The 25885-nt window shown below is 37.5% G+C and overlaps 1 protein-coding gene and 1 long non-coding RNA gene across 7 annotated transcripts in view; one reads left to right on the forward strand and one right to left on the reverse strand.

The window, feature by feature from the left end:
- The window catches only part of LOC110055651 (low-density lipoprotein receptor-like), a 30905-nt gene extending 5607 nt beyond the window's left edge, over window positions 1–25298 (reverse strand). Inside the window, exons 1-15 of one of the 6 annotated variants that reach the window (XM_089286190.1) lie at window positions 19847–20112; window positions 16215–16319; window positions 15642–15755; window positions 12803–12928; window positions 12258–12374; window positions 11176–11307; window positions 10046–10285; window positions 9445–9561; window positions 8872–9000; window positions 8596–8721; window positions 7960–8085; window positions 6647–7037; window positions 5625–6025; window positions 5036–5191; window positions 2595–2679 (exon numbers count right to left, since the gene is read on the reverse strand). In XM_089286190.1, the coding sequence (XP_089142316.1) occupies window positions 2595–2679; window positions 5036–5191; window positions 5625–6025; window positions 6647–7037; window positions 7960–8085; window positions 8596–8721; window positions 8872–9000; window positions 9445–9561; window positions 10046–10285; window positions 11176–11307; window positions 12258–12374; window positions 12803–12928; window positions 15642–15755; window positions 16215–16290 (2336 nt within the window). In that variant the 5' untranslated portion in view covers window positions 16291–16319; window positions 19847–20112. Of the gene's footprint in view, window positions 1–2594; window positions 2680–5035; window positions 5192–5624; window positions 6026–6646; window positions 7038–7959; window positions 8086–8595; window positions 8722–8871; window positions 9001–9444; window positions 9562–10045; window positions 10286–11175; window positions 11308–12257; window positions 12375–12802; window positions 12929–15641; window positions 15756–16214; window positions 16320–19846; window positions 20114–20446; window positions 20664–21336; window positions 21492–25279 lie in introns of those variants that run through there. The other 5 variants (XM_089286191.1, XM_089286189.1, XM_089286188.1 and 2 more) reach the window with 5 other exon arrangements.
- LOC149113623 (uncharacterized) lies at window positions 18529–21254 on the forward strand. Its single transcript, XR_016206312.1, has 2 exons — window positions 18529–18637; window positions 18990–21254. It is a non-coding gene; the product is annotated as an uncharacterized LOC149113623 (long non-coding RNA).
- Window positions 25299–25885: the final 587 nt, after the last annotated feature.

The raw sequence follows: 25885 nt of genomic DNA on the forward strand, positions 1-25885 counted from the left end.
CGTGAGACTCGTCTCGAGAGAAACGAGACGAGTCTCGTTTCTCGCGAGTGCACTGGAAGTACCAATGCTACGCATTCGTCGGTATTCGAAACCTGTTTTGTTAATAAGACGTCTGTATCGTATCGTATCGTATCGATTAGCGTGGTAGACACGATTTTCATTTTCATCAGCAATGCGTGTGTACCATGTGTTTATTATAAATTCTCAAGCGTCCAGTATTGTTTCATATACATCGGCCAAACCTTTTTTTATTCCAGCCAGACTTGCTTAACGTTTAGTTTTTGTAAATACATTCACGATAAAAGTTGTGGAGTTTTGTCACCCGATCTACGTGTGGGAAGTTAAAGCAGCGATCGAGATCACCAAGTCAACACAGCAGCGCTGCCTATGTTTTGCCAACTATCGCTCCCAACTGATTTGTCGGGAAACTCGACGAACTTTTTATCCAAAGATTGCGAACATACGAAACGACGCTAAGTGTTCCGTCGAATAATTTAATATTCAAACTTGCGAGCACACGCTTTGCACATACATGTAAGCCTCGAACTTTTTATTCAAAAGTTGCGAGCACGCCACGCTTTGATCATACTTCACTTCACTTTACATTCGAATAACTAATTTATTCGAACTTGTGAACGCTCGCTTTGCACATGAAATCCGACTTGACTAACTTTTTATTCATACTTGTGTGCGCTTGACAACACACGCTTTGTAAACATAAGGAATCTCGACTACCTTTTGAACACACACTTTAATCACTGAGCCTCGACCAACTTTTTATCCATATTTGTGTTCACACGCTTTTTGCCACATCAAACCTCTAACATTTTATTCAAACTTGTGAACACATGCGACACCACACTTTGATCATGAAACGTCAACTAACATTTTATTCAAACTTGTGAACATGCGACACCACGCTTTGATCATGAAACTTCGACTAACTTTTTATTTATACTCGTAAACATGCTAAACCACGCTTTGATCATGAAACCTCAACTAACTTTTTATTTATACTCTTAAACATGTTAAACCACGCTTTGATCATGAAACCTCGACTAACTTTTTATTCATACTCGTAAAAATGCTAAACCACGTTTTGATCATGAAACCTCGACTAACTTTTTATTCATCAGTCTTAAAATCGGAGATTCTCACGTGTTCAAGTTCATATAAGAAAGACTGAGAGATAACAACATAGTTTCGTGGATTTGAGCGCGCTCAAGTACAGTATTGCCGTTCGAAGAGAAAGTTTCTGTTGTCATGAATGTAATTTAGAAAAGATCACGACTCTTAGACTAGCTGGCCAATGATAATAATAGTTATGTGCAAATGTGGTAATAAAAGTGTGTTTCAGTGTTCAGAAGTCGGATCATGTATCTTATGGAAGGCCTAGACCGCTGTATCGACCGATATATAAAATGTTTATTCACATACCGCTCGAGATCTTCGTTGTCGAGCAACAAAAATTCTATCTGTTAAAGAGAGTGTATTGTGCCATTGGAAAAAAACGATTTATATCAAATAGAACCGGCGATGTTTTTGCCGCGACGCTTTGCAAAACAAACTTCATTTGCGTATTAAATCGACTGCCGCTAGACAGAACTTTCCCTTGCAAAAACATTGAGTTACTGTAAACGTCGCATCACATAAACATTATTAGAAACTCCTGTCTTCAAAGATATAGTATTTTGCCGTTTGAATAAACGATTTATGCCAAATAGAACTGGAAATATATTTTTAGTGTTTGCCTTGACGTTTTGGAGAACAATAAAAGTTCATTACTGTATGTTGTCGACTTGTTGACGCGTGCCGCTAGACAAAACTCGCGCTGGCAGAAAAATTTAAAACTACATGTAATGTTTACGGCGTATCTCAGAAACCTTGATAAAAACTCCTGTCTTCAAAGATATCGTATTTCAGCGTTTGAATGAACGATTTATGCCAAATAGAACCGGAGATATCATTTTTTCAACAATTTCCGTGACGCTTTCATGACTCCCATTCACAATTGACTCGCTGGCGCATGCCGAAAGCCGGAACGTTTTTCTCCTATGCAAAATTAAATGTTTGTTTGAGTTAGCGGTTATTGCAGAGCGAGCAAATGTAGGTAACTGAATCATTCAGAGTGAGCAAGATTCGCAAAATCAACTCTTTGCCCCCGTGATCGCACGAATTGAAACGCATGTAACTCTACTTGTAGTTACGTTCGATGTTTGATATTACCTTTGTTCGATATGAATCGAGCAAACAATCGATGCATATTTTATGTTGGACGGTCCCATCGATTTGACAACGAACTGCAGAGCGGCAATCGTTACCCGTAACCGGTTTCTTACGCGTAATATACGCCATACTAAACGCTTCAGTGATTCTCGAGAGAAACGAGAAACGTCTCGAGAGAAACGAGACTCGTCTCGCGAGAAACGAGACAAGAGGTGGTAACTTACTTTTGAGCGGTACTGAATGTGTCTGTACACCTTACTGTCTAGTGTCCACATGTGGTTCAAAAAACACTAGAGGATTATTCTTAGGTCATGCGGCCTTCAACTTGCTTTGTCTTTACCAAAATTGGTTTAATGTTAAGAACTTACATGCATGTGGGTAATTTTTCATTCTCTTTTCCAGGTACACAGGTTCCACCATGAAGGCAAGTATTTTCAGTGCACTTAAAAGCATCTGTAAAGAGGAAGCATAAAGGAAGCAAACTTAATTTACTGGGTTTCATTGCAAAATGATAGGCAGTGAAGTGGCAAATACACGCTTAACAGCTGGACAACAAAGCAAGAGTTAGAACTTCCTGAGAGGAAGTACATTAGGACAGGAAGTTGTAATTATCTGCAGAATAAATGGCTGCCTCATTTATACATATTTTGTTTAAATATGACCCAGAATTATAAATCTAAACACTAAGATATAATTTACTTGTGTTATTCAAAGTTATTTAAAATGTCATGGTACAAGTAAGGGTCCACTGTAAATAACGTGATCAGGGATGCAGCTACAAAAACACTAAGCCGGCTCATTAACAAGCCCAACTGGCTTTGTGGCCTATTGGCAACTCCAAAGTTTACCGAATGTGAAATTTCAGCCATATTCAACTTTCCTTTTTAGCCTGTGAAATTAGCTGGCAGCAGGCTTTTAGTGACATCCTTGTGTGATAATTTTTCAATAGTCGAAAAAAAAAAATTTCAGTTTCAGCTGTCAGTAATTCATCCACACATCAACAGTTTTAAAATTAATATTCGCTCTTTCAGTTTCAGGGCTTTCCTTAGCATACATTATTTTCGGTAAGTATGAGGTCAGAGCTTCCAAGCAATCAAAACAAAAATAATCTAGCAAGCCACTACTTTTAGTGGTGTATAGCTAAAAATAACTGGTAATGAAAACTTTTTCTGGGACTTATTATGGAGTTGTATGAATATTATCATGCGATATTGGTTATTTAGAAGGTTGATAAATTAAGCAGCAAATTAGAACTTGAAATAGAAAAGATGGAAAAAAAAGTTTTGGTCTAGAACAAATCCCATTTGTCTTGAGGGAAATGAATTCACTGCTGTTGAATTCTTTCATGAATTGTCACAAATGTGCATAACAAAACTTGGAAAATTGAACTTTTATTTCACCCAAAAATAGCAAAGAGACAGCAAGAGGCGGCACATTCAGACAATTGGTTACCTTAATAATTAAGCACTTTTAAAAAATGAATGAATCATGAGATCTATTTATCTTAATTTTGTATACCTTTAAGAAAACAATGCTAAGTTGGAGACCTTGCCAAGTCATTGAATGCGCTAATCACTGTCTACAATCTTTGCTTCAGTTTCTGATCAAGTAATGAGAATTTCGACTCTGAACATTGAGATGGAATGGCAGTATGAACTGTCCAAAGATATATTAAATACTCCAAACTCCAAATTTACAACAGCTCATAAACAATGCCACTACACAAATGTCTCCCCCACCCCCCGATTTTTTTGAGAGGAGGGAGCAGATGTACACAGGCTACACTTTTTGCAACCCAGAAAACTTCAGTGTTTTTCAATATTTTATTACATCAAGATGAGCACAAAAAGCAAAACTGACAGTGAATTTTCTCGTGTTTCCTTTGGTGAAATTCTGTAAAATTTGGCAGATTGCTAGTAAATATTTTACTTTAGTCGGACCTCGTTTTTCAGGGAAATCTATAAGACCAGATTTTTTGCAGTGGTAAAAGACATAAATTTGAAAATATCGCAAAAACTGCCTTTACAAACCCTACTTTTTTCATGTTTAAACTTCGTATCCAGCTGGAAGCGATCTGATATAAAAATTTTGGAAGATTTCACTGAAGGAAATTCATGAAAATCACAAATAAAGCTGTAAAAACAGTAAAAAGCACATTTGTTTGGGCATTTATAATTTAAGACTAAATCCCAAAATTTTAACAGAGATGATAGCAAAACATTATTTAAACATTGCTTATTACATGTAATAAGTTTGAGAGGACTAAATGTAGGTGTGAAAGCGAATGCAAGAACAGCATCCAAAACATAACACTTCCACAAGCAACGCCATAAATGATTCCCCTATTGAACCACCTTAAAAGGCATACGCTAATGAAGCTAAATGTAAACAATGGCATTAGCTAGATCCCCTATTAGAAAGAGAATACTATTGTTGAACATGCACTGGCTCTGTTGCTCATTTGAAACCTAAATAAACCCCTAATTTGCAAGAAACACAGGTAATACTGTCTAGTGGGATAGTATGGAGCGAAGGTCAGGTTGTTTGAAAATTAGAGAAACCACAGTGACACAAGTAGCAGAGTTGAAGACGTAACTCTGTCACATTTTAAGACACTTGCTTGTTGTACCTTTTTGTACAAATGTGTACTGAAATGGAGAAAGGCCAGGCATTTTACTCAAATACCTACCACACTTAAAAGAAGAGAAGGAGGCAACGAATGCACACAGAGACAGAATCTTCATCATGGAAACAATGAATGTATATAAACTGTGCTTGCTGAGAATCAATCAACAAACCCAACTGGTACCTGTTGTATTGCAGGTTCTCTGATCATAAAGCAGCTGAACACCAGGGGGACAGTGACAAGAATAGCCATCCTGATAGATCTCAATATCCCTAGGGGCTAACAAACAGATATGGCTGCAGCTGTCAAGCTCTGACGTGGGACTGCATGGATTCTCTCCTGTTGTTGTGTGAGCAAAACAGTAAATAATCAGCATCACAGCTCCATTTGGATTGTCCCTTGAGTTCACAGCTACATTTGTAGCTGTGAACTCGTTATTAAACAAAAATGAGTGAAATGTCACACCACTGACATCAGCACCCGATACAAGGTTTTGCAGCATTTCTGGTTAAAACACATTCTAAGTTGGGTCATACTGTAACTGAGTCCAGTTTGGCACATGAATGAAACAAGGAAAAACTCCGTCCCAAAAAGGAGTAAGACCATGGACCTGATAATTTTATTACACACACAGTCACAAAAAAGGCCAAAACAACTGTAATAGTTTAGTGAACAGGGACAAAATAATGTTGCAGCAAAACAAAATTTGGAAACTTGGGTATGCATGAACAAGCAAATCAAAATTAAAAACATTGTTAGTAGTGAATTCTACCTGTTGGTTGCCTCTGTCGATGATGAACATGAATGTCCATTGGTGAAAACAAATTCTCTATCACAACAGATCGCTCTTCGCCAGTGAACTTATTCGCCTTGTTGATTGCATTGTGATGCCAGTCTGTCCAGTAAATGTGGCTCTGAAATATTGTCAGGGCAAATGGATGGTTGATATTCTCACTCAGAATGATTCGCCGATTTTTTCCATGTAAATCTGATGACTCAATAGTGTGAAGTTTTGCATCTGCCCACCAGATTCTGTCTATGGTGTAATCTACGGCCAGAGCATTGGGCCAGAGGATGTTTGTGCTGACCAAAACCTGCCTTGTGTTGGTATCACCATTCATTCCACACTTTTCAATCTTGGGAGTTTCACCCCAGTCAGTCCAAAACATATAGCTGCAAAACAGAATTAAAAAAACAGTCTGTAAGAAAGTGCACATGTTTCTTCAACTCAATAAAACAGGGATATGTTTTCCATTGCTTAAATAGTACACTTAGAAATCTTCAGTTAAACAACAACAACAACAACTTTATTTGCACTCAGCTAGAAATTAGAAATTAGATGAAAAAAAATAGTCAAAATAAAAAGAGTACATGGCTGCCCAAAATAACCTTAATGGGCTAATAAGACAGAGCAGCCATCCTTAGTGATTTAAACTAATTATTTATTTGGGTCAAACAAGAAAAGAAAATAAGAAAAAGACGTGCAAGAGCAAACACATTCAGTTAGTATACACACTCCTCTTGATAATGGAGGACATGGGTCACAAAACAAGGACCACTTCATACATGCACCTCTGCTCACACCAATGATCTCAGAAAGGTCTGGGACGAGAGAGAAAGAGAGGGGGGGGGGGGGGGGGGGGCTCAAAGCTCTCTGGAATGCACCAACCAACATACCCATCACTTAACTTAGTGCTGAGGAAGGCAAACACAAGTAATTAAGGAATCTACCCCTACGCACTGAAAACAGTGTTGTCAATTGAAGATTGCCAGGAACAGATCACTTCAACATACCCAAGAGCAGGATGCACCACAATAGCCCTTGGCTCCTCCAGCCCTGTCGTAATCAGTTCAAGACGATTGGTGCCATTGAAATCAGCCACCTCAATCATGTCTGTGCCGGTGTCTGTCCAGTACAGTTTCTTGTTAACCCAATCAACTGCAATTCCATCTGGAGTATCCAAGTCTATTTTAACCAGAACATCTACTTTGGGGTTCTCCTCCATCTTGGCACGATTGATAGTTTCATTACTGACATCTGTCCAGAATATGTATCCACTTTCAAAGTCGTAATCCAAAGCTATTGCACCTCGCTGTCCTGGTACTAGTTCCGTATAGTCTGAAGAGTCAAACAGGATGCGCCGGATATCTTGACGGTTTGCAAATATCAAATACCCTGGTTCACCTGCAGGAACAAGGATCCAACTCTATGAGTTAACTTACAACAAAATGAATGTCAGCATTCAGCCAACCCCAAATACCAATGCCAATTCCCCCGAAAAAATTTTTTTCCTCTGAATACTAAGCAAACATTCTTCCTTTACTCATCACAATTTGGCCACACTTACTGAATGCAAACTAAATTGAAAAGCAGCATATCACATGGTTGAGATAAATCTGTTCATGTGAAAGAAAAAGGCAAACTTGATTGAAATGATTGAATGCCTTCTTGAATAGAGGAACAAGTTTTTTGATTGTTTCCTGACTAGAATGAAAACATCAAACATGACAAAATATATTGTTATACCTCCCAACTCAAATACGTTTTCGATTAGAGGAGAGCGTGCCATGTGTCGTGAGTCAAAACTCACTAACTCCCTAAGGAAACAACAAGTTTGGACTCCCACGTGATCAGGTTGTGCTCCTTGAAACCGAGGCAAATTTGTGAGCCGGCCTACATCAAGAAAACAATTTCTATGCAGTTTTTTTTTCTATTTTTGAGTTGGGAGGTTCAACAAAACACTTAATGACTGGTCCTGTGGGAAAGAGTGAGTTTTGTTTCCCCTCAACCTCAATGTTCCCCTTGGCTGTCACCTCGGCTTTCGCCTCCAGGAACATTGAGGGTCTCAGGAAAAAAAAAAAAACTCACTGTTTCCCTTGGGGCCAGTCATTAAGAGCTTATTGACGAATCTCAAACCCTTCACATAGGACACATTGCATGAACACTAAGGCTCTCTAATGTGTCTGGTTTATTACATGCTATCCAAAGGATACTTTGCAATGTCACAGAGAAAGAAACAAAATCGTATGTATTTTATGTCGACCATAAAAGTACAATTAAGTTAACTATTAACTAATTGTGATGCATCAAATGAACATCTGCCAACCTATTGCTTTACAGCTGCGTTTGTCCGGTTCCATGAAATAGCCTGCTCGGCAAAAACATTTAAAGCTTCCTTTTGTGTTGAAACACAACTGGCTGCACATTCCAGGGATTTTACACTCATCAACATCTACAAGAACAACAATCAGAGAATATTACCAAGGGTACACAGTCTGAAATATTGATCATTGTGTGACTTCTAGATTACAGGGCTAGAAAAAGGTGCCTTCCAGTTGTCCCGGAGAAGTAGATGCTCCTTCTGGGCAAGTACCTTTTCATTCTAACTTGCCCAATGGGCAAGGGATCAGGCAAGTCGTCTGCCAACTAAGTCATTAGAAGAGCAAACTAAGACTTGCCCAGGGCAAGCAATGTTTGAGAGATACTAGTCCCAAGGGCAAGCTGGAATTCAAGTTTTTTTGAGCCCTGGATGAGTAACTATTTATTAACCTAGAGGGGCTTTACAGGACAATTTGACTTGGTCCTTATCTTTTAATCTATTTCCATTCCTAATTCCCATTGCTTTCAAAACTTATCTGGAACTCCGAAGGACACAGTTACCATGTTAATTTACCACAGTGACCAATCAAACCGGGTACCAATCAAAAGTTGTTTGATGAACATTTGTTTGTCAAACATGTACCTTGACAAACTCTGTGGTTGTCCTTGTCTATTTCAAAGCCTTCACGACAGGAGCAGACATAAGATGTTTTTGTGTCATTGCAGAACTGTTGGCAATGCCCATTGTGATCAATACATTCATCAATTCCTGAAACGAGAGAACCAGTTACATTTAAAAAAGAAACATCGATACAAATTTTCAGTTAACAATGCAAACATTCACTCTATTCTTTCAGCACATAATGGGTTATGTTTTCCGCTTTCCTACATACACAAATCCACTAAGAAAAGAACTAACCGCAAGACATGGGCTCATCCATTTTATTAGCACAGTCGTAGCGCTTATCACAAACTTTACTGTACGGAACACATTGGCGTGAATCTCCACATCGGTATTCGTCATCTTTACAAATTTTTGTGGGTTCAGCTACAATAACAGAAAACATACATGAACTGCTACTTATAATACTCAAAACAAAATTATTGAATCCACTTTCATGTTTGAGATTGTCGTCAACATCTTTCAATGACATTTCAAAAAAAAAAAAATCAATTTTGTGGTACATCAAGACATCATTTCCTTACTTTCCCTAGCTGTCACCTTGAGAAAGTGTCGATATTTCAAGGGGAATTAACTTTTCACAAGGTTCTACAAAATGTTTTAGTATGTACATGTAATGATAGTTGAAAATTCTGACCAAACCTCCTTAAAAACTAACCTACAGTTGTACAAGTATCAAAAATAGCTACAATGCACAAAACCTCGTCAAATAAACAAACCATGCAGACTACCTACAGGTAAACATCAGGTACCGGTAAATAACATTCAAAAGCAAGAATTATAAACCATCAGGTTAATTAATCAACTTACGACAATCCCGTTCATCAGAGTTATCCAAACAGTCATTGTTTCCATTGCACTTCAAATATAAATAGATACACCTTCCATTGGTGCAACTAAAGTCACTGGTACCACAGGAGGTAAGATCTGTAAAGCAGCAAATGGAACACAATCAGAAGATAAAACATACAAGCTGATGCAACAGTAAAGAGAGTAAAGCCCATACAGCTGAGCTTATCTCCAGTTTTTGTAGCACAAAGTGGCTAGCAGTATTTCTACTCCCCTCTTGATGGGACGCTAGTCCATCGCAAGGTTACCCTAAGCATTAAGTTTTCCAGTACACATTTATACACCTGGGTGGAGAGAGGCACTGTGGGAGTAAGTCTCTTGACTCCTCAAAGTGGTGAGATAGGAAACAATATCAATATCACTTTGAGGCTTTCAATCATGTTATGCAAATAAGTCAGAGGGGAACAAAGTAATTATATGTCTCATCTGCACTTCACTAAACTTGGCTACTACACAGCACAGTCCTTTATCTGGCACGAAACCTTCGAATCTTTCACACACAAAAAGAGTAAAAACAAAACTAGAACTGCTTCTCATTACACCTGAAGCACTCAACACTTACTGCATCCTCTCTCATCTGAGCCATCTTTGCAATCATTTTCTCCATCGCACTTCCAACTATGATGGATACAACCGCCATCGTCACATTGAAACTCAGCATGCTTACATCTGGTAACGCCATTCGAGCAGCCCATCTCATCAGAATTATCTTGGCAGTCATTGTCACCATCACAATGCCAGGCCTTCCTTATACACCGTCCATTATTACAGGTAAACTCTGTTGGGCTGCAAGTTTTGTTAGCTGCAAATGGGAGAGAGTAAAATAAGCTTCCAGAATTTCCTCAGTAATGGCACAGCAAAGCGCGTGGAATGAGAAAGAAAAGAAGATTGGCATGTTACTGTTCTGGTTTCTCAAACAAGTCAGGTAACTAAGACTTTTTCTTTGTCCAACGCATGCATGTATACATGCTTAGGACAACAAAATTTTCTAACTATGTAGCCAGTTTATAGACAGATGTACAAGCTGAAGGAAATTTTAAACATTCTGAAAAAGTGATTAACAGCTGTAACCTGTAACACCCGTTATAACTGCGCATGCTATATAAATTGGCGCTTAACGTTATGGGTGAACTTGCCAACAGTTGATAAAATTCACCCACAATGTAACAAGTTTGATCTGGGTGTAAAGATTCAGACAACAGGTGACTCAAAACTTTATGACAACCCAGATTTAGTCAATGAAAAGAAGTTTTATTGATGACCTTTAAGAAGAAAACTCTAAAAAAGTACATTATTATAATAACTATTCGTGAGGAGGAGAAATTGGATCCCAGAACAAAACAGGAAAATAATGCTAGTTGATAGCAATCTTCATAAACAGTGCAATCCTGGTTTCTTGAATCCTTGATTCTCAAACTTCCTGATAACTCCAACCAAAAGTTGTTTTCCTACCCTCACTCCAATACTATATGCGCTCCCGATTTCTAGAACTACCCAATTTTTCAAACCAATATTTTCATTTCTCTTGGAAGTTCACAAAATTGGAATTCAACTGTACATGACTTGATTGCCATAAACCACTTGTGCATAAAAAATTAAACAGCTGTTGTTGGCCGTAAATGACAACTAAAGCGCACAAATAAATAAATAAATAAATAAATAATAATAATAATAATAATAAAAAACACTTACGACAATGGGTTTCATCAGAGTTATCACCGCAGTCATTGTCAAAATCACAATGCCATGTGTGCGTGATACACTTGCCATTTGCGCAGGTAAACTCATTGGATTTACACGTCTTGTTACCTGAAGAAATTGTTCCTTTTTTTCAGAGAATAGTAGGGTAAAATAAAAGCAAAAACAAAACAACAAATTAATGAAAATTCCAACACCAGACACAGAGAGGACGTTTCCCTAATGTTTTAGTATTTATTACCATAATGTTAGGGGATTAATTTTTATTTAAAGGGGTCAATATTTTACAGTATATTGCTGCGTCATTAAAATTAAATAATCAGTTTGGGGAAAAAAGTCACTTGTTTTCTTTTTATAACAATTTCAATTGTAATGCACAGAATACCTTATGGGGAATAATGTTTAAAGTTTACAAGGATGCCCTCTGAGCAAAAGTTCCCTAGCTATTGATTATTCTTGAATGTCATTAAGTGAAACTGCTTTAATCCTGTTTATTCAGAAGAGCAAAGGTTGGTAAACAATAATGGGCTGATATCTTAACTAAAATTCTGACACTGCTAACAAACACTGGGTTTAATTTCAAAATAACTGAACATAATAGTTATAATTATTATTTTTTAAAAAAACAATATTAACATGACAAACACAACAAAGATATTAAGTTAACTTTCAAGGAAAAGAATTACAAATCCATAAGCAACACTAGTTAATTTAAATGTCCAATACTACTTTATGGAAAATAAATCACTAAATACATGTACATGTAACGTCATTGAGAAATGAAAAATGCTGGTTAAATGATACATTTAATCCAATTATTTTACAGTTACATGTATTTATTGCACTGAGGAGGTTATTTTTTGCAATTTTTTTTCAGACTGATTAAATCTGAAATAAAAGCTGCTTTGACCGAATTTATGACATCAGTGGAAATATTTTAGCAAGAATTTTCAAACCAGAAAAATCAAGATTTGTGTTCCTATTTAAGCTCAAGTTTTAGATCATTCATTTAAAATTGTTCATTTTTGTCATCCTCCTCTCGTATGCCTGGTGAACAAGTCATTTCAACACCTTACCACATCCTTGTTCATCACTACCATCCTCACAATCCCTGTCACGATCACACAGCCATCGTTTTGGAACACACTGTCCATTGCCACATGCATGTTCATTGTCTGAACAAGTTCTTTGGGCTAGAAGGAAACAAATGTTAAGCATTATCACAGGTTTCATTAAAGGCCAGGTACCCCGCAAATTGACCACTGTAAGACTTACTTTGCCTGCCTGATTTGATCATCTGAACAAAAGTTATTTGTACATGTATAAAGAAGTTCAGTTCAAAACGTTTTGCCTGCCTGTGAATACCAGTTGCCTTCGTGCTGAACACATGAATGAAGTCGAAGACATGACAGACAAAATGGAGAGAACATGAAACAAGTCAATTTTTAAATCACACAGTGCAAACTTTAAGATGCATTGTGACTTGTGAAGCTTTTATATTAAGATCAACTTAACCAAGCCAAATTCTGAGACTTCCACAAATATTTTTAAAAGTACACATGACAAGACCCTTCTGTGATCACAATCAAAAACAAATTTACTAGACACTGTTTTCACATACCACAATTCGGGGGCTCATCAGAATTGTCACCACAATCATTGTCATAATCACAAACCCATCTAAGAGGAATGCAACGATCAACAGTTCTGCACTGGAAATTGCTCGAAAGATCACACTTTGTAACAGCTAAAAATGAAAGCAAACACACAGTTACACTTAAATTGCTTAACTTCCATTTCCATACCCACAGCATTGTCAAACGGCTACATGTAGGAGTTTGACACTCCCTTTGGACTGCTCATAAGTATCAATTCAACCTCCCTAACAGCTTCCCAATAGCAACTTGTATTACTGTGTGGAAAGCAACACTCTAAGAATATAGCCACCTGGTTCTAACATAAAACTGCCAGGATCTGACAAAACTGTTGTGCTGCAGAGGCGGGTACATGGAGCACTTGGCTAATGTTACCATCATCTCTGAGAACTTTGATAGGGGTAAGGTACAACAGTGGTAAACTTGAAAAGCTGACATTTGTACCATTAACCTTTTGACATCACTTTGTCCCTTGAAATGTCAACTTTTCAAAGTTGTTAAAGCACTTAATTCACCCACATCAACCCACTACAGGGTGTATGTGTGAGCGACAGTTGATTAAAGGATTTAATTTCTCAGAAAGTGAATGATGAGCACATCCCATTGGCCACTTCACACCAGAGAGGGGTAACTCAGCCAACTTGTCTAATTTGAACTGTTCTATTTGTACCTCCTATTTTCACACTAGACAAGACAGAAAACTTGTCCATGGTGAGTTACTGTTGTGCATGTAGTGTGAGACAAACCACTTGCCTGAGCCAGGTTATTCAAATAACATTACAAACTTGTGTAGTCTACCCCCTATAATTTCTTATAATGAAAAACAATTGAAGCAGGTATGCTTAATGCTGTGGAACCCAGTGAAACAACATATAGAAAAGTCTATTTTATGCACTGCCATATTTGCCATGTGCTCTCAGAGTTGAAAGTACTATTTGTGCCGCAGTTGACATTTAGAGGGTTCCTGTGGATTTTGGACTAAAAATGTTGCTGTTTCACCTAATGTCTTACTCCCTTACTCAGTGTGAGGCCTTCATACCCATTCCTTCAAAGACAATCAATGATGTAGTATCATTGCCACAGTACAGGTTTTATATAGAAATAAAAAAAAGCTGACCCTTATTTAGACCTCTCCCCGCTTTTCCGCAAAAAAAAAAAAGAAAGAAAAAAAAAGAAAGATGATGTGGACTAGGTTGAACAGAAAGGATAAACCTGAAAATGACTTTGTGGGCCACTCGGACAAGAAAATGGCAAATTTACATTTTAAATAGAGCATTCATATCGCCTTGCTACAAACAGTCTGGTCAAGTGACTGACATGTTGTCATTAAATTTGATGAACTTCTTGTTCCTGTCCGCTCCATAGGATAAAAATAGGACTATTTGAAATGGAAATTTGAAAATACAAGTGAAAACTAATGGTATACCAAGAGCAGGTTCCTAGAGTTACATTTGGCTAATGACAAAGCGACACAGAACAAAATTAAAGCACTCTTTTCCATTGTTTGCACTGACATTCTTTTCGTCTGGATCATTAAATGAATGAATGAATTAGAAAGTGTGTTGAAACGTGTCTAGCACACATTACAGAAAGTGGACAGATCTACGACAGAACAGGACCTTTGTACCTACCACCAGCGACTTTCACGTGCACATCACAAATTTATCCCCCGTAAAATAAATACGGTATTGGACAAGTCGCGGGCTATTCGACAGGTAATATAGTTACTGTACGGGACACATCAAACTAAAAGTATAAATGTCCATCAAGAAGATTGAAGCCTCGGAAAAGTTTCCAGCTTTAATTTATAAGTTTGTTAATGGAGACGAATTAAAAACGGAAAACGACGCCTCGAAAACGACTCCGATGTTACCACAACAACTGAATTTGAGCGCAAATATGGCGTGGGAACAAAGATGAGCGGAGACGAAACAGCGCACAAATTCGGTTTATGAAATAAGCGAGGGCAGCGGGGCTTTGTGTTACGTTCGCACATTTGGCGTGAGAACAAAAAATCCCATTGGGCAAAGAAAAAATTAAACAAGTTGGTTCAACTGTTTACGAATGTTTTTCATTCTCTCAACCAATCGTGTTATGTTCCGCCTAAGCTCCTAGTCATGTATGCAAATCAGCACGACGAACAAAAACAAGCGAAGACTCGGAAACCTGAAAATCACTAAAAATTTCTCAGTTTAATCGCGATTGCTTATGTCCGGCCAAAATTGATCACAAAACCTTTGAGGACAATTGTAGAAGATGAGATGAAAATATAAAAAAATCTCCAGCCCGTAATATGGCTAGCAAAAACACAGACACAACCACAAATAGATGCCTGTACAATCCACGCACCCATAAGCGAGCGGAATGAAGCGTCCATACTATTCACGATCATTCTTGATGTTTTTGCCTGTGTCTCCTCAAATAAACGGCATTTTCGCCAGTACATACCATTAATAAGTTCCAGATTACATTTGTCTCAATCTTATCCTCTAAAAAAGTATTTTCGAACGATTTTCATTCATCGGGTATTCAGCTTAATGGCGGGCTCTTCACGCATAAACACATCGACACGTAAACCAACATTTGCTGTTCTTTGTTCAACTTCGATTCAAAGCACAAATTTGCCGTGATAGCAAATCTATAAAATCTAAGAGACATATCACCACAGATAAAAATAAAAAGAACCACGCGATGGGACAGAAAACAGAGAAAAACACGACCAACAAAACTGCTCCGTCTCGCTCTCCTTCACAACAACAACAAGCGGGTTCTATATTACACATCATCAGGGATCGAAATACTTACGACAGTTTTGCTCATCGGAGTTATCTCCACAGTCATCATCACCATCACATCGCCAATTTTCTGGTATGCATGTGAGATTCGCGCAGACAAACTGATCTTCACCGCAACGAAACGCTGAAATAAAAGGATGGTCGTTAGTACACGGTAATATGAGGGTTCTTACAAGCTTAGACATAGTACGCTTATAGCAGAGATTCAACACGGTTTGAAGCTTGTCGAGTCGTTCAAAACAACGAAAATACTTTTCAAGACCTATTGTCTTAGTCTTTATGTTTAATAAGGAAATACAACAAGGCGATTTTCTGATGTTTTGAAACCAAAACACGATTAGCCAAGGGAAGTAATAGATGTCGACAAGATTGTCGCACGCATGTTGTCGAACTGAATCACTTTCCAGCCTATCCCGGAAGATTTTGTACAAAAATCGTGAATTAAACGCAGGAAAGTAGGGGATAGTACATTCTTGGTATGGGGAATAGAGATCGAGATCGTTGTCAACATTACATTTTACGACAACGAAAACCACAACACAACGTAACTAGCACACTACGCAGCTGAAAGATATGCGCTTACCTATTGTTTGAAAAAAATCCAAAGCGGCCAGCAGACAGATCAAAATCCCAAACAAAGCCCCTCTGAATCTTGCCATATCCAAGATTCCCTTGAGGAAGATATATTCTAAAGGCGAAGAAACAGAATTAACCACATTTAACTACTATTTCCGCACAATAACACAAGAACTCCATCCAAGAATCTGACGTTTGTGTTGTTGTCACACATACCAACCTGTTGGCGGGAAAAATGCCAAAGCCGACGACTGAATTCCAAATAAGGTAAAGTTGGAGTCATGTGATTATAAGTGACCAATCACAACATCGAAAATAAATGGCGGTTTGTCACTGGTATTTCCGGAATAATCTCGTTAATTCCTCGGAGACCGAAGATATGTGAAAACGTGAAAACCAAAGTAAACAATTTTATTGTGATTTGCGCATGACATAAAGTAAGCCAGGTGATATAATATTACTATCTGTTACAACTTTTCTCGAAGTTGGATGACAATTTAGCAAGGATTTTTCGACCCAAAGATCTCCAAGCTTCAACAGGACTCATCTATAAACTCTACTTTTTTTTTGTTTTCATGCTTGGAAGTGAACCAGGTGCTAAAAAAGTTCTTCTTTGAAGCTTTAGCTTAAGAATACAATCGTCTCTCCTTGCACCCGGCCTGCTAAATTCTCTCGCAAATGACAGACGGATGTGTATCCACAGGAAGCTCATTCCCGTGATTAAAATGTTGTTGTTCTTTCTTTGGCCAATTTTTTTTTTTAATATCACACATGTCCTGATTTATTTAAAACGAATAATAAAATGGCGAAAATAAATTCTGATAATTGTACGATTAGAAAAATGTATAACTATATTTCCCGAAATATTACATGTAATGACGATCTCTTTCTTTTAGCAGTGTCTTGTGACTCTAACATCAGCGATATTTACACCAATGATGTTATTTTATTATTAATGAAGAAAAAACCCGAGTCGTCCAATTTTAAAAAATATATATATTCAAATTCCCAGCCCCCTTAAAACGTACATACCAAAGCTGAACTAACTAAGACTTTTGTTTTGAATATAAGAAGGGGATTTCCATCAGAAGAACTAAACAGGTTGTCGTTTTGCACAATGAACTGGCACCCTTGTATAAGAAAGCTAATACGCAGTTTTAAAAAGGGCACAATTTTCATCTTAAGTTCTCTAATTTCTTGTTATGAAATTTAAAATTTATTGTCTCGCCTAGCTAAACCACAAAGTAAACAACCGAAGCCAGAAAATTAATTTTGAACGTTTTCTATCGCTTGCGTTACTTTTTACCCTGGAGTGATGTCGTTACATTTTTAAAGCACCAATTTAGCCGACAAGGACCTTCTACTCATTATATTAAAATAACCCTCGTCTTTTTTCTCCAAAGCAGTATATTAATAGTTGCACTGAAGTATTTCCCGTCATAGCATTTAAAACATTTCGAGCCAATACAACTCGGTGTCCGTCACGAAGATATTTTCTGCATCGAGGGCAGAGTTTCATCTTCAAACTTAACCAGGAAACTGTAGCACTGATCATATCAAGTCTCCATTGCCTTACTTTTTCCGACTTTTCCGACTTTTACGAGAAAAAGATATTAGCAACTTTTTGTTGGTGGTCTTCAAGTTTTATGCACTTAATGCAAGGAACCCATTCGAGTTTTAATATAGAGGACCGTGCGTTCTGTCACAATTTCTACTTTGTGTTTTGAAATTCAAACAACGTGTTCCAAAATCAGTTTGCTGTCTTGAAACGTGTGTGAAACTCAAAAGCAACAGCCAGACCAAGTCAGACACAAAGTGAAAAGAAATTCTTCTCATAAAAGTCGTCATTCAGTGTTATTTTACGAAACTTGATGCCAAGGTTTCTGCTCTGACGATGAAAAACGATAAGAAAAAAATATTTGCGTTGTGAAAAAAAAAAAAAAAAATTATAGGGATAGACAGTAACTTGACATCGGGGTATAACTTCTGAGCATAAGTTTTCATAAAACAAGCTTTCTTGTGATCGCTTGTAATCATTATAATGCAAGTAATCCTCTTGCTGCAATGAGTTCGCTTATTAGAGTCGCTTTCGACTATTCTCATCTGGAGAAAGAAAATTGTGTTTGTCAACTTCAGCCACGAATTGTGAAATGGCGTAGCACTTTTCCAAAAAAAAAAGAAAAACGAAAAAAATATTTTTTAAAAGACGTTGAAAATTTTAACTTCGAACAAACGAGAATCAAAGTTCGAGTTCTCCTTCATGAGCGCTTATCCCTGTTGTACCGGCTTGACCGGTTTAACAATGTTGTTTACATGAATATAGAGTGAGTACCGGAAATACGTGTATGCGGTTTTATGTAAATCCCTCCAATTTATTAGCTTTTATTGCAAGGCTCAGTACTTCGACAAACACAACGGAAGAATTCAAAGGTATGTCGTCAATGATAATCGATGTAACATAGCAAATTTCCCTGCCGTGGTCTTTTCGATAAATTTATCCACAACTGAAACATTTTTAATGTTTTTTTTTTACCGCACGCTTTGTGTTAAAGACCTTGAACAAGCCGCAAGGTATGGAAAATTTGGGAAGATGTTGGTGATCAAAAGGAAAAAAAAAAACCGGCCTTTCTTTCACACGTTAAGAGAATTTGAAACCAGGATATAAAGATAATGTCACTAATTTCGAGAAAGTTCTTAATCAAATTTTATCAGTTATTTTAAAAGAAAACAATAGGTAAATAAACAACAAAATGATTCAATTCTTATCGATTTCAATAAACAGAAGAAGAAGATCCAGTTTCACAGACTTGGCTGTCCTTGATGGGTGAAAATAAGAATCGATGTCACAGCAGCAGATTGCGTGAACAACAACAAAAAAGAAATTAAATGGCACAAACTATGATTTGTGTAAATATGTACACTTCCAAAAAATAATAATAAAAAATAAAAGAGAGAACCTGCATAACTATTTAGAAAAATCAGTCGGAAAGAACAAATTATTCTATTTGTACTGGCGTATCAAAGGTGAAACTAGGTAAGTTTGAATTACTTGGACGCTGTTAAATACCTGCTTTTTCACATCACGTGAGAACAATTCATGTTAATGTTGTTTACACAATTCGGGAGCTCTTCCTCAAGCACGTTTATCCAATCGAAAGGAAAAAGACCACCGAAAGTGAAGGAAAGAAGACGACGAAACCTTCCTCGGTGCTCAATTTACTTCTTTTAAGTACGTGCCTCACTAAAATTACGTCCACATATCAAACATGGCTCAAACAGTTATCAAATCTTCACATCTCTAGACTGTCTCGGACCTCAGATCGAAATAGCTCTTCGTCAGAAAGATAATCAACCTCTGTGTTTAATTAATAAAAGACGTTAAATAAAAGACACGCTAAGGCTCTTGAAGTAGACTGAATTGGTCTGTGCAGCAACACGGTTCTTTGCAAGCGACTTGTGTTCGAATTCGTTACGCTGCACTGAGATGGCTCAAATGAATTCAAGTGGCTTCTAACATTTGCAAAGAACTTCTGAATTGTACACAACGATTTTGCTCGACTAAAATAAGTCAGCTATATATAGCCGTCTATACAACTAGAATTGCGTTTAACAGTTATTATTAACGAGCAAGGTACGTACCTTAGCGGAGATCTGTAGATTTTCGGCAACGTTCTTGGACGAGATGTAACAAGATTTGGAAATCACGTGCGCTCACGAAAGCGCTATAAAAAGAATCTGTCACTTGGAGACTACACCAGATTCAAGATCTAACGCTAAAAACAGCTGAAATCATGGATTTGACGCTGAATTTGCAACAAATACGCCGCTTGATCCACGAAAAACGCGCACAGTTCATAAACATGAAACGTAATATGACATTCTTGGCTTTTCTGGTTCACTTCCCCGGGGGCCGGTATTAGGAGTTTATGACGCAAGCTTCACATGATATGATACTTACGAATATAGAAGGTATTCCGTAAATGACATTTGAGGTCAGAATATTGATAACAAAACCAAGTACACGCCACTCAAGGCTTGCGCCTTACTTGATGGAAAACACGGAATCCTCTAGGGTAGTATGCGACTTCGAATGAGTTGCTCAGAATATGTTTGAGTAGTTTTCAGCATCAGGTTTTTTGAGTTATAGAGTTGTGCATGAACAGCATCGAAAACGTGTCAGAACACTTGGATAAAATCGATAAACAGTCTCAAAACGACGAAAAGAAACTTGTGACTTACGCGTTGTTGTTGGTAGTCCTTGTCCAATCCGCAACCCGGAGCGAATGGAAAACGCGAGCGGAACTTGCTATGGCGAGGTTTTCCTCACTTCTGTTAGAGCACAGATGTTCGATCAGTTATTCTACGAGTCTTAACGCATCTTAATTCTGCTAATTCATTGAAAAATCCTCGAGTATTTGCTTCTTTACAACACACGCTCGAGCAAGGACCATGTGCTGATATAAATATGCATGACGCCGTTAATTTGTTTAACAATAGAACATTCAGTCTTATTTGAAATCAACTCACGTCGTTGCATACACGATCAGAGACCAGCCATTGTCAGTCGAGTTCATTTGTCCCAAGCGCTCAAGTGTAGAAAGGATTCTAAAGAATTTCAACGCTCTTCGACCAACAATTCTTTGTGTATCTTTATCAAAACAAAAGGGCTCACCATGGTTTATTCTTTTAAAAGTCTTATCGCCAAGCGATCAGAGCCTCAAGCTTGATTCTACCCAATATTTCGCAATCGGACAGAGAGAGGGTAGTAATAATAAAGCCCTAGCACTTTGTTATTTTTCTTTATCGAAAATTGATCAAACTATTCTTCGAGATAAAAAAATATTAATTGTATATATAAAAAATATCTGAACGACAGTAAAAGAAAACTGTACAATTCGTGTTCTTTATCCGACAGTTTTTAAAACAAATAGAACACACTAAAAATATGGGGATCTACATGGGTGGACTTTCTAAAATAGATTTTTCGGAGTTATGTATTGTTGAACTTTAACGTAAGAAAAATATAAATATTATTTGTAAAAACTTATGTACTCAACAAGAAGGTTTAGGTCTGAAAGCACTTAGTGCCGTTAAATTACCAATATAACACACAAGAGCGAATTACTTACGCCTTATTTCGCCAAACTTGAATGTTGTCACTAAATGTGGAACAGTGTTTCTTCTCTGCTGTATGTTTAGGCGGAAACTGTTACATCTAAATCACTGCGGAAGGCGATTCTCGAATTTGAGATCTATCGCCAATTTACAGAGCAGATCGGGGGCAAAAACGGGGGCGTATCTTCAACTCGGTTGAATCGAGAAGTCAGGAGACAGAATTTTAGCCAATACACGGATTTGTTAACTCAGCTGTGTTTAAAATATTCCGTACAATGTGACTAAGATTTAGTAGATTCGTGTTTGGGTTTCGTGCGAGGGAAACAATAACATGAGGGTTTTCCTTGTGTAGGCGCCAATTTGGCGGGCAAATTTTGGAATGTATTTCCTGTCGTTCGCGCATGGCTCGAGGCTGCCCGCAACGGTCAACGGTCTCTTGGAAATAAGTTAATATAGTAATATAACGACATGCTTCTAAAAAAAAGAACCTAGTGATGTTTAAATTAAATCAAGGAGTACTTATTTCTATCATCAGAATTTGGGCATAAAGTTGCTTTTACATAATTTAACATTTCGAAAACTGCACAATTTTGAAACTATAAATCATTGTTGTAGCTCTTTTGTGTTTAATAATTTTATATCATTTTAAATTCTTGGAAGGAAATGCATTTTCCAGTGACATAAATTAGTTTAGAAACTAATTATTTGCATCAAAATTATTTCAGCATTTACCGAAGCCGTTTATGACAGTTAGTTGTACCAAAAAGAGCAAGTGATAATAGCACGGAGGACTACACAGAATTAAAATGCCAAAAAATTCACCTGGAAGCCTGAATTTTGCTACAAAGGAAATTCTCATTATCATGGCAACTATGGGATCTCCACCTGAATTTTGAACAACAACAAACGTTCGGAGCTTTGGACAATTTGGATGCAATTAATTAATAGCTAGTCAGAAATGAAGAGAGTACTTTTGCCAACCTAGCTAGTAAAAATATACTCGTTAAACATTCTGTATTCCACGGGTTTACGGTTAATAACAGGAAGACTTATTAGGCAAACTGGTTTACGCTATTTTTTGGCAGATTCTCATATTGGGGTTTCCTTTCAGCTCCAACTGCAAAGTAAAACAAAGAGATTATGATCCTCAGATCATATTCTCTTGGTAATACTGAAACCACAGAACACATTCAACCGGCGATAGCATCTCAGGACATCTCAGTAACAGCTCTGACACTGATGAAACACTAGACCTTCAATCCTGCAACAGATCAAGGTCGTTTTAGCAACCGGAACACCATTGAAGACGGCGATGAAACATAGTCATTTTGTGCTATAGCTCAATAGGAAACAACGACGGAGCATTTCTGAACCAATTATAGAACTCAATACCAGATTAAACAGAGATTTCCGTTGAAGGAAGTTGGACATTTTTTTGAACCCACGCAGACGGATTTTTTAAGCCTCACTAGTCTTGCCCAACATTGCTTGCTTTGTTCTAATTTTGTTTCTATTTTTAAAACGTTTAAACGTGATAGATTTCCCGAAAACGTCGTCACTTACTTTTTAGCCTGTTTAATCAAATATATGTTTAAAAAATGATTTGTCAACAAGTAATTATGTGCTGGGATGAACCATTAAAAGTTCCTGAGCAGGACTTTCATGTAGTACTGTTTAATTGTGTGGAACAAGTTGATCTTAATTTGCTTATACCCTAGTGCGTGACCACTCAAAAGAAAGCTACTGGGTAACACTGTCATGTAATACTCTTTCTTCATCTTGCTCAAGGTGATCTTACTTTTATTCCCTTTATAACTTCCGTCTGAGGCTCAAACCCTTGAGCAATACTGTCATGTAGTACTCTTTATTCATGTTGTTCAGGGTGATCTTGCTTTTAGTCCCTTTATATAAATTATAACTTCCGTCTGAGGCTCAAACCCCGATGTGTGCCCATTTAAAAGAAAAGAAAGCTACTGAGCAGTATTGTCATGTAGTACAGTTTATCATTGCTGTATAAGGTGGTCCTAGCTTTCACTGTCTGTGGCTCGGCTAGTCAAATTTTAAGACCTTAGTGTGTGACCATTTATGCAGAACTTTCGTTTTTAGGCATCCTACTTCATGTTTTTTACTGGAATTGGGAGTTGAAGCGTTACCAGGATCAGCAGTAGACAGACAGGATTAGATTTTCTATCAAGAACCTACGCAAATTGATTCTTGAATGCTCTGCTGATCGAACGACGAAGCTCGACTAACTCTGTTGTAATTTGAAGACACTAAGAAAGGACTTCCGCCAACGTGTCTGAGTGACCTGGGCGTAAATATTCTACGTGATCATCAATACCATGCGTCAAGGGCGTGAAAGGAAGATGAGTTCTCAGATTACAAACAACAAACTTCTACCACAGACTTGTATTTTTATTATTTTTAAAACTCTGAGTCCTGCAAAAGCCCGAAAACTCTTTGAATAAATGTCTTTCATTTCCGAGGCGGTGCAATTCCAACAATTTTATAGCTCTACATGTTGTATTTGTGACGATATGCCGTGAACTGTCGAAAGTATCGACCCGTTTTATTTTAAAAGCTCGTAACGTCGCTGGCCTCTGAAAGGAGTGATAAAATTTCACAGTTGTTTTCAAATGCAAGAGTATACATCGACCTCCCAAAGAAACGACCAAGTTTAATGGCTTTTTTTAAAATTTTCCCCTAATTGCAATGGGATAGCGTACCGTTAGTCATTTAGCTCAGTTTCAAAGTTGTCAGTCGAGAACAAGCGAAGGAGCGATTGGAAAAACTCGACTAAATCTTAAAGTAAAGAGATCAGTTAGTTTCTGAACTTCACGGTAGTTCTTCATGACATTTGTTCTCGCGGTCGCTTTATGTGTCTGACAGTATGTTTCGGAGCGGACGAGCGGGGATTGGCTGATCCCACTTTCACGACTGTTTTTTCGCACATCCACGCGTCACGTTAATCCTCTACAAGTCACGCACTCATTGTTGCACGTGCATGTCACGCATCACCTCTTGACCCGCTGATATTGAACAAAATAACTTCTCGTCCTCGCCGATCTCATCACAATGGTGGCGAAGAACCAAAAATATAATTATCAATATATTGTATCTTTTTCAATGCAGCTAATTGTGATTTTGAAACCAGGATAACCTTAAAGTGATCAACATTGAAATTCGCCTCACAATTTTAATACATAATCAAGAATAATTAGTTACGAGAACCTGGAAAGCGATCATGGACTAAAAGAAAATGCCTCCAACCGATACTACATAAACCTACGAAAAAACAACAGGGAAAAATTGAATTTTGACATCAGGGCTTCAAAGTCGGGCCGTCGTTTCAGTTTGTCTGTGCAAGGTACGTGCTCTTGAAAGACTAGATGTGTAAACATTCGAAATTTTAAGCATTTTTTCCCCATTCCTTTCAAGTGCAAAAAGGAAGCTCTTTCATTGTTTACCAGCGTGCAAGTCGTCTCTTGCCTCTGTGTAAGTGATAAGGCGGAAATACTTTGGAAATAACAATATCAGTTTTATCGCGCGAGGACAAGAGGAAGACGATAAGTTAAAATATCGGATTTCAAAGCATTATTTACTGATGAGTCTATAAACCAAATATATACTTAAACACGTTTAGTAAGAAATCTCAGTAAGGAAAATAGATATATGCACGAAGGTTTTTGTCGACCATGAAAATCGAACGAGCGAGAAAAACAAAACAAATTAAAAGCACAAAACAAAACGAAAGCCCCTTCGATTAAGCAATTCAAAAATCCCCTGAAAATGGCCGAACTGACTGGGACATGTATCCAAAAAAATATGTAAAAGGCCATCATCAAGGGGATTGGCAGCTTTTCTCCGAGGGGGATAAATCCCCCTTCCCTCAGCTGCCCCTTTCCCCGGCCTTGTCAGGGACGTGGACGAGAGCAAAAACCAGAGAAAACAACTTACCAGTTCGGAATTCGAGTGAAACAGAGCTGTGCCAAAACGATCTAAGTGCAACGTAAGTAGTAGACTTAATATACTTAGAACATAATTTATGTACAACTGATAAATTTTATTTATTTATGTCTATGTATTGATTGGTTGTTTGTTAGTTCAGGAGTTTTAAAACTTGGAAAACGTGTTTCGCATCACAAATAAGGAGAATAAATACATATATCTATGGAACAAAATGTTAATTCCAGATCGAAAGCGACCCAGAAGCGACCCCACTCGAGAGGATGTGACGAGAAATCTTGAGATCAAACATAAAAGGCTTCTGTCTATAGATCGTGTAATCTTCAGCATCACCGTAAATAACAGTTCTTGTATTCTAAGTATCTGTTGTTAGTTTATCTGATCATAGTGCAAGGCCATGGTCGATTTTACCCCCCTCCCCTCCCCACCAAAAAAAGGAACGAAGACTTGTTTTTATAAGAAATAAATTAATGAGAGATTTTCATTTTTCTTTGTAATTTCTTAAGTGTCCACTTTTCTAAATTTCCTGATTATCGAAACACAGACGTGCTCAAGTTTCCGTGCAAACTGGCATGACTCCATTGTTTGCTTTGCATT

Source organism: Orbicella faveolata, unplaced genomic scaffold (genome assembly GCF_042242905.1).
Source record: "Orbicella faveolata isolate gen_17 unplaced genomic scaffold, um_ofav_v1 contig_14, whole genome shotgun sequence".
NCBI classification, from domain to species: Eukaryota; Metazoa; Cnidaria; class Anthozoa; order Scleractinia; family Merulinidae; genus Orbicella; species Orbicella faveolata.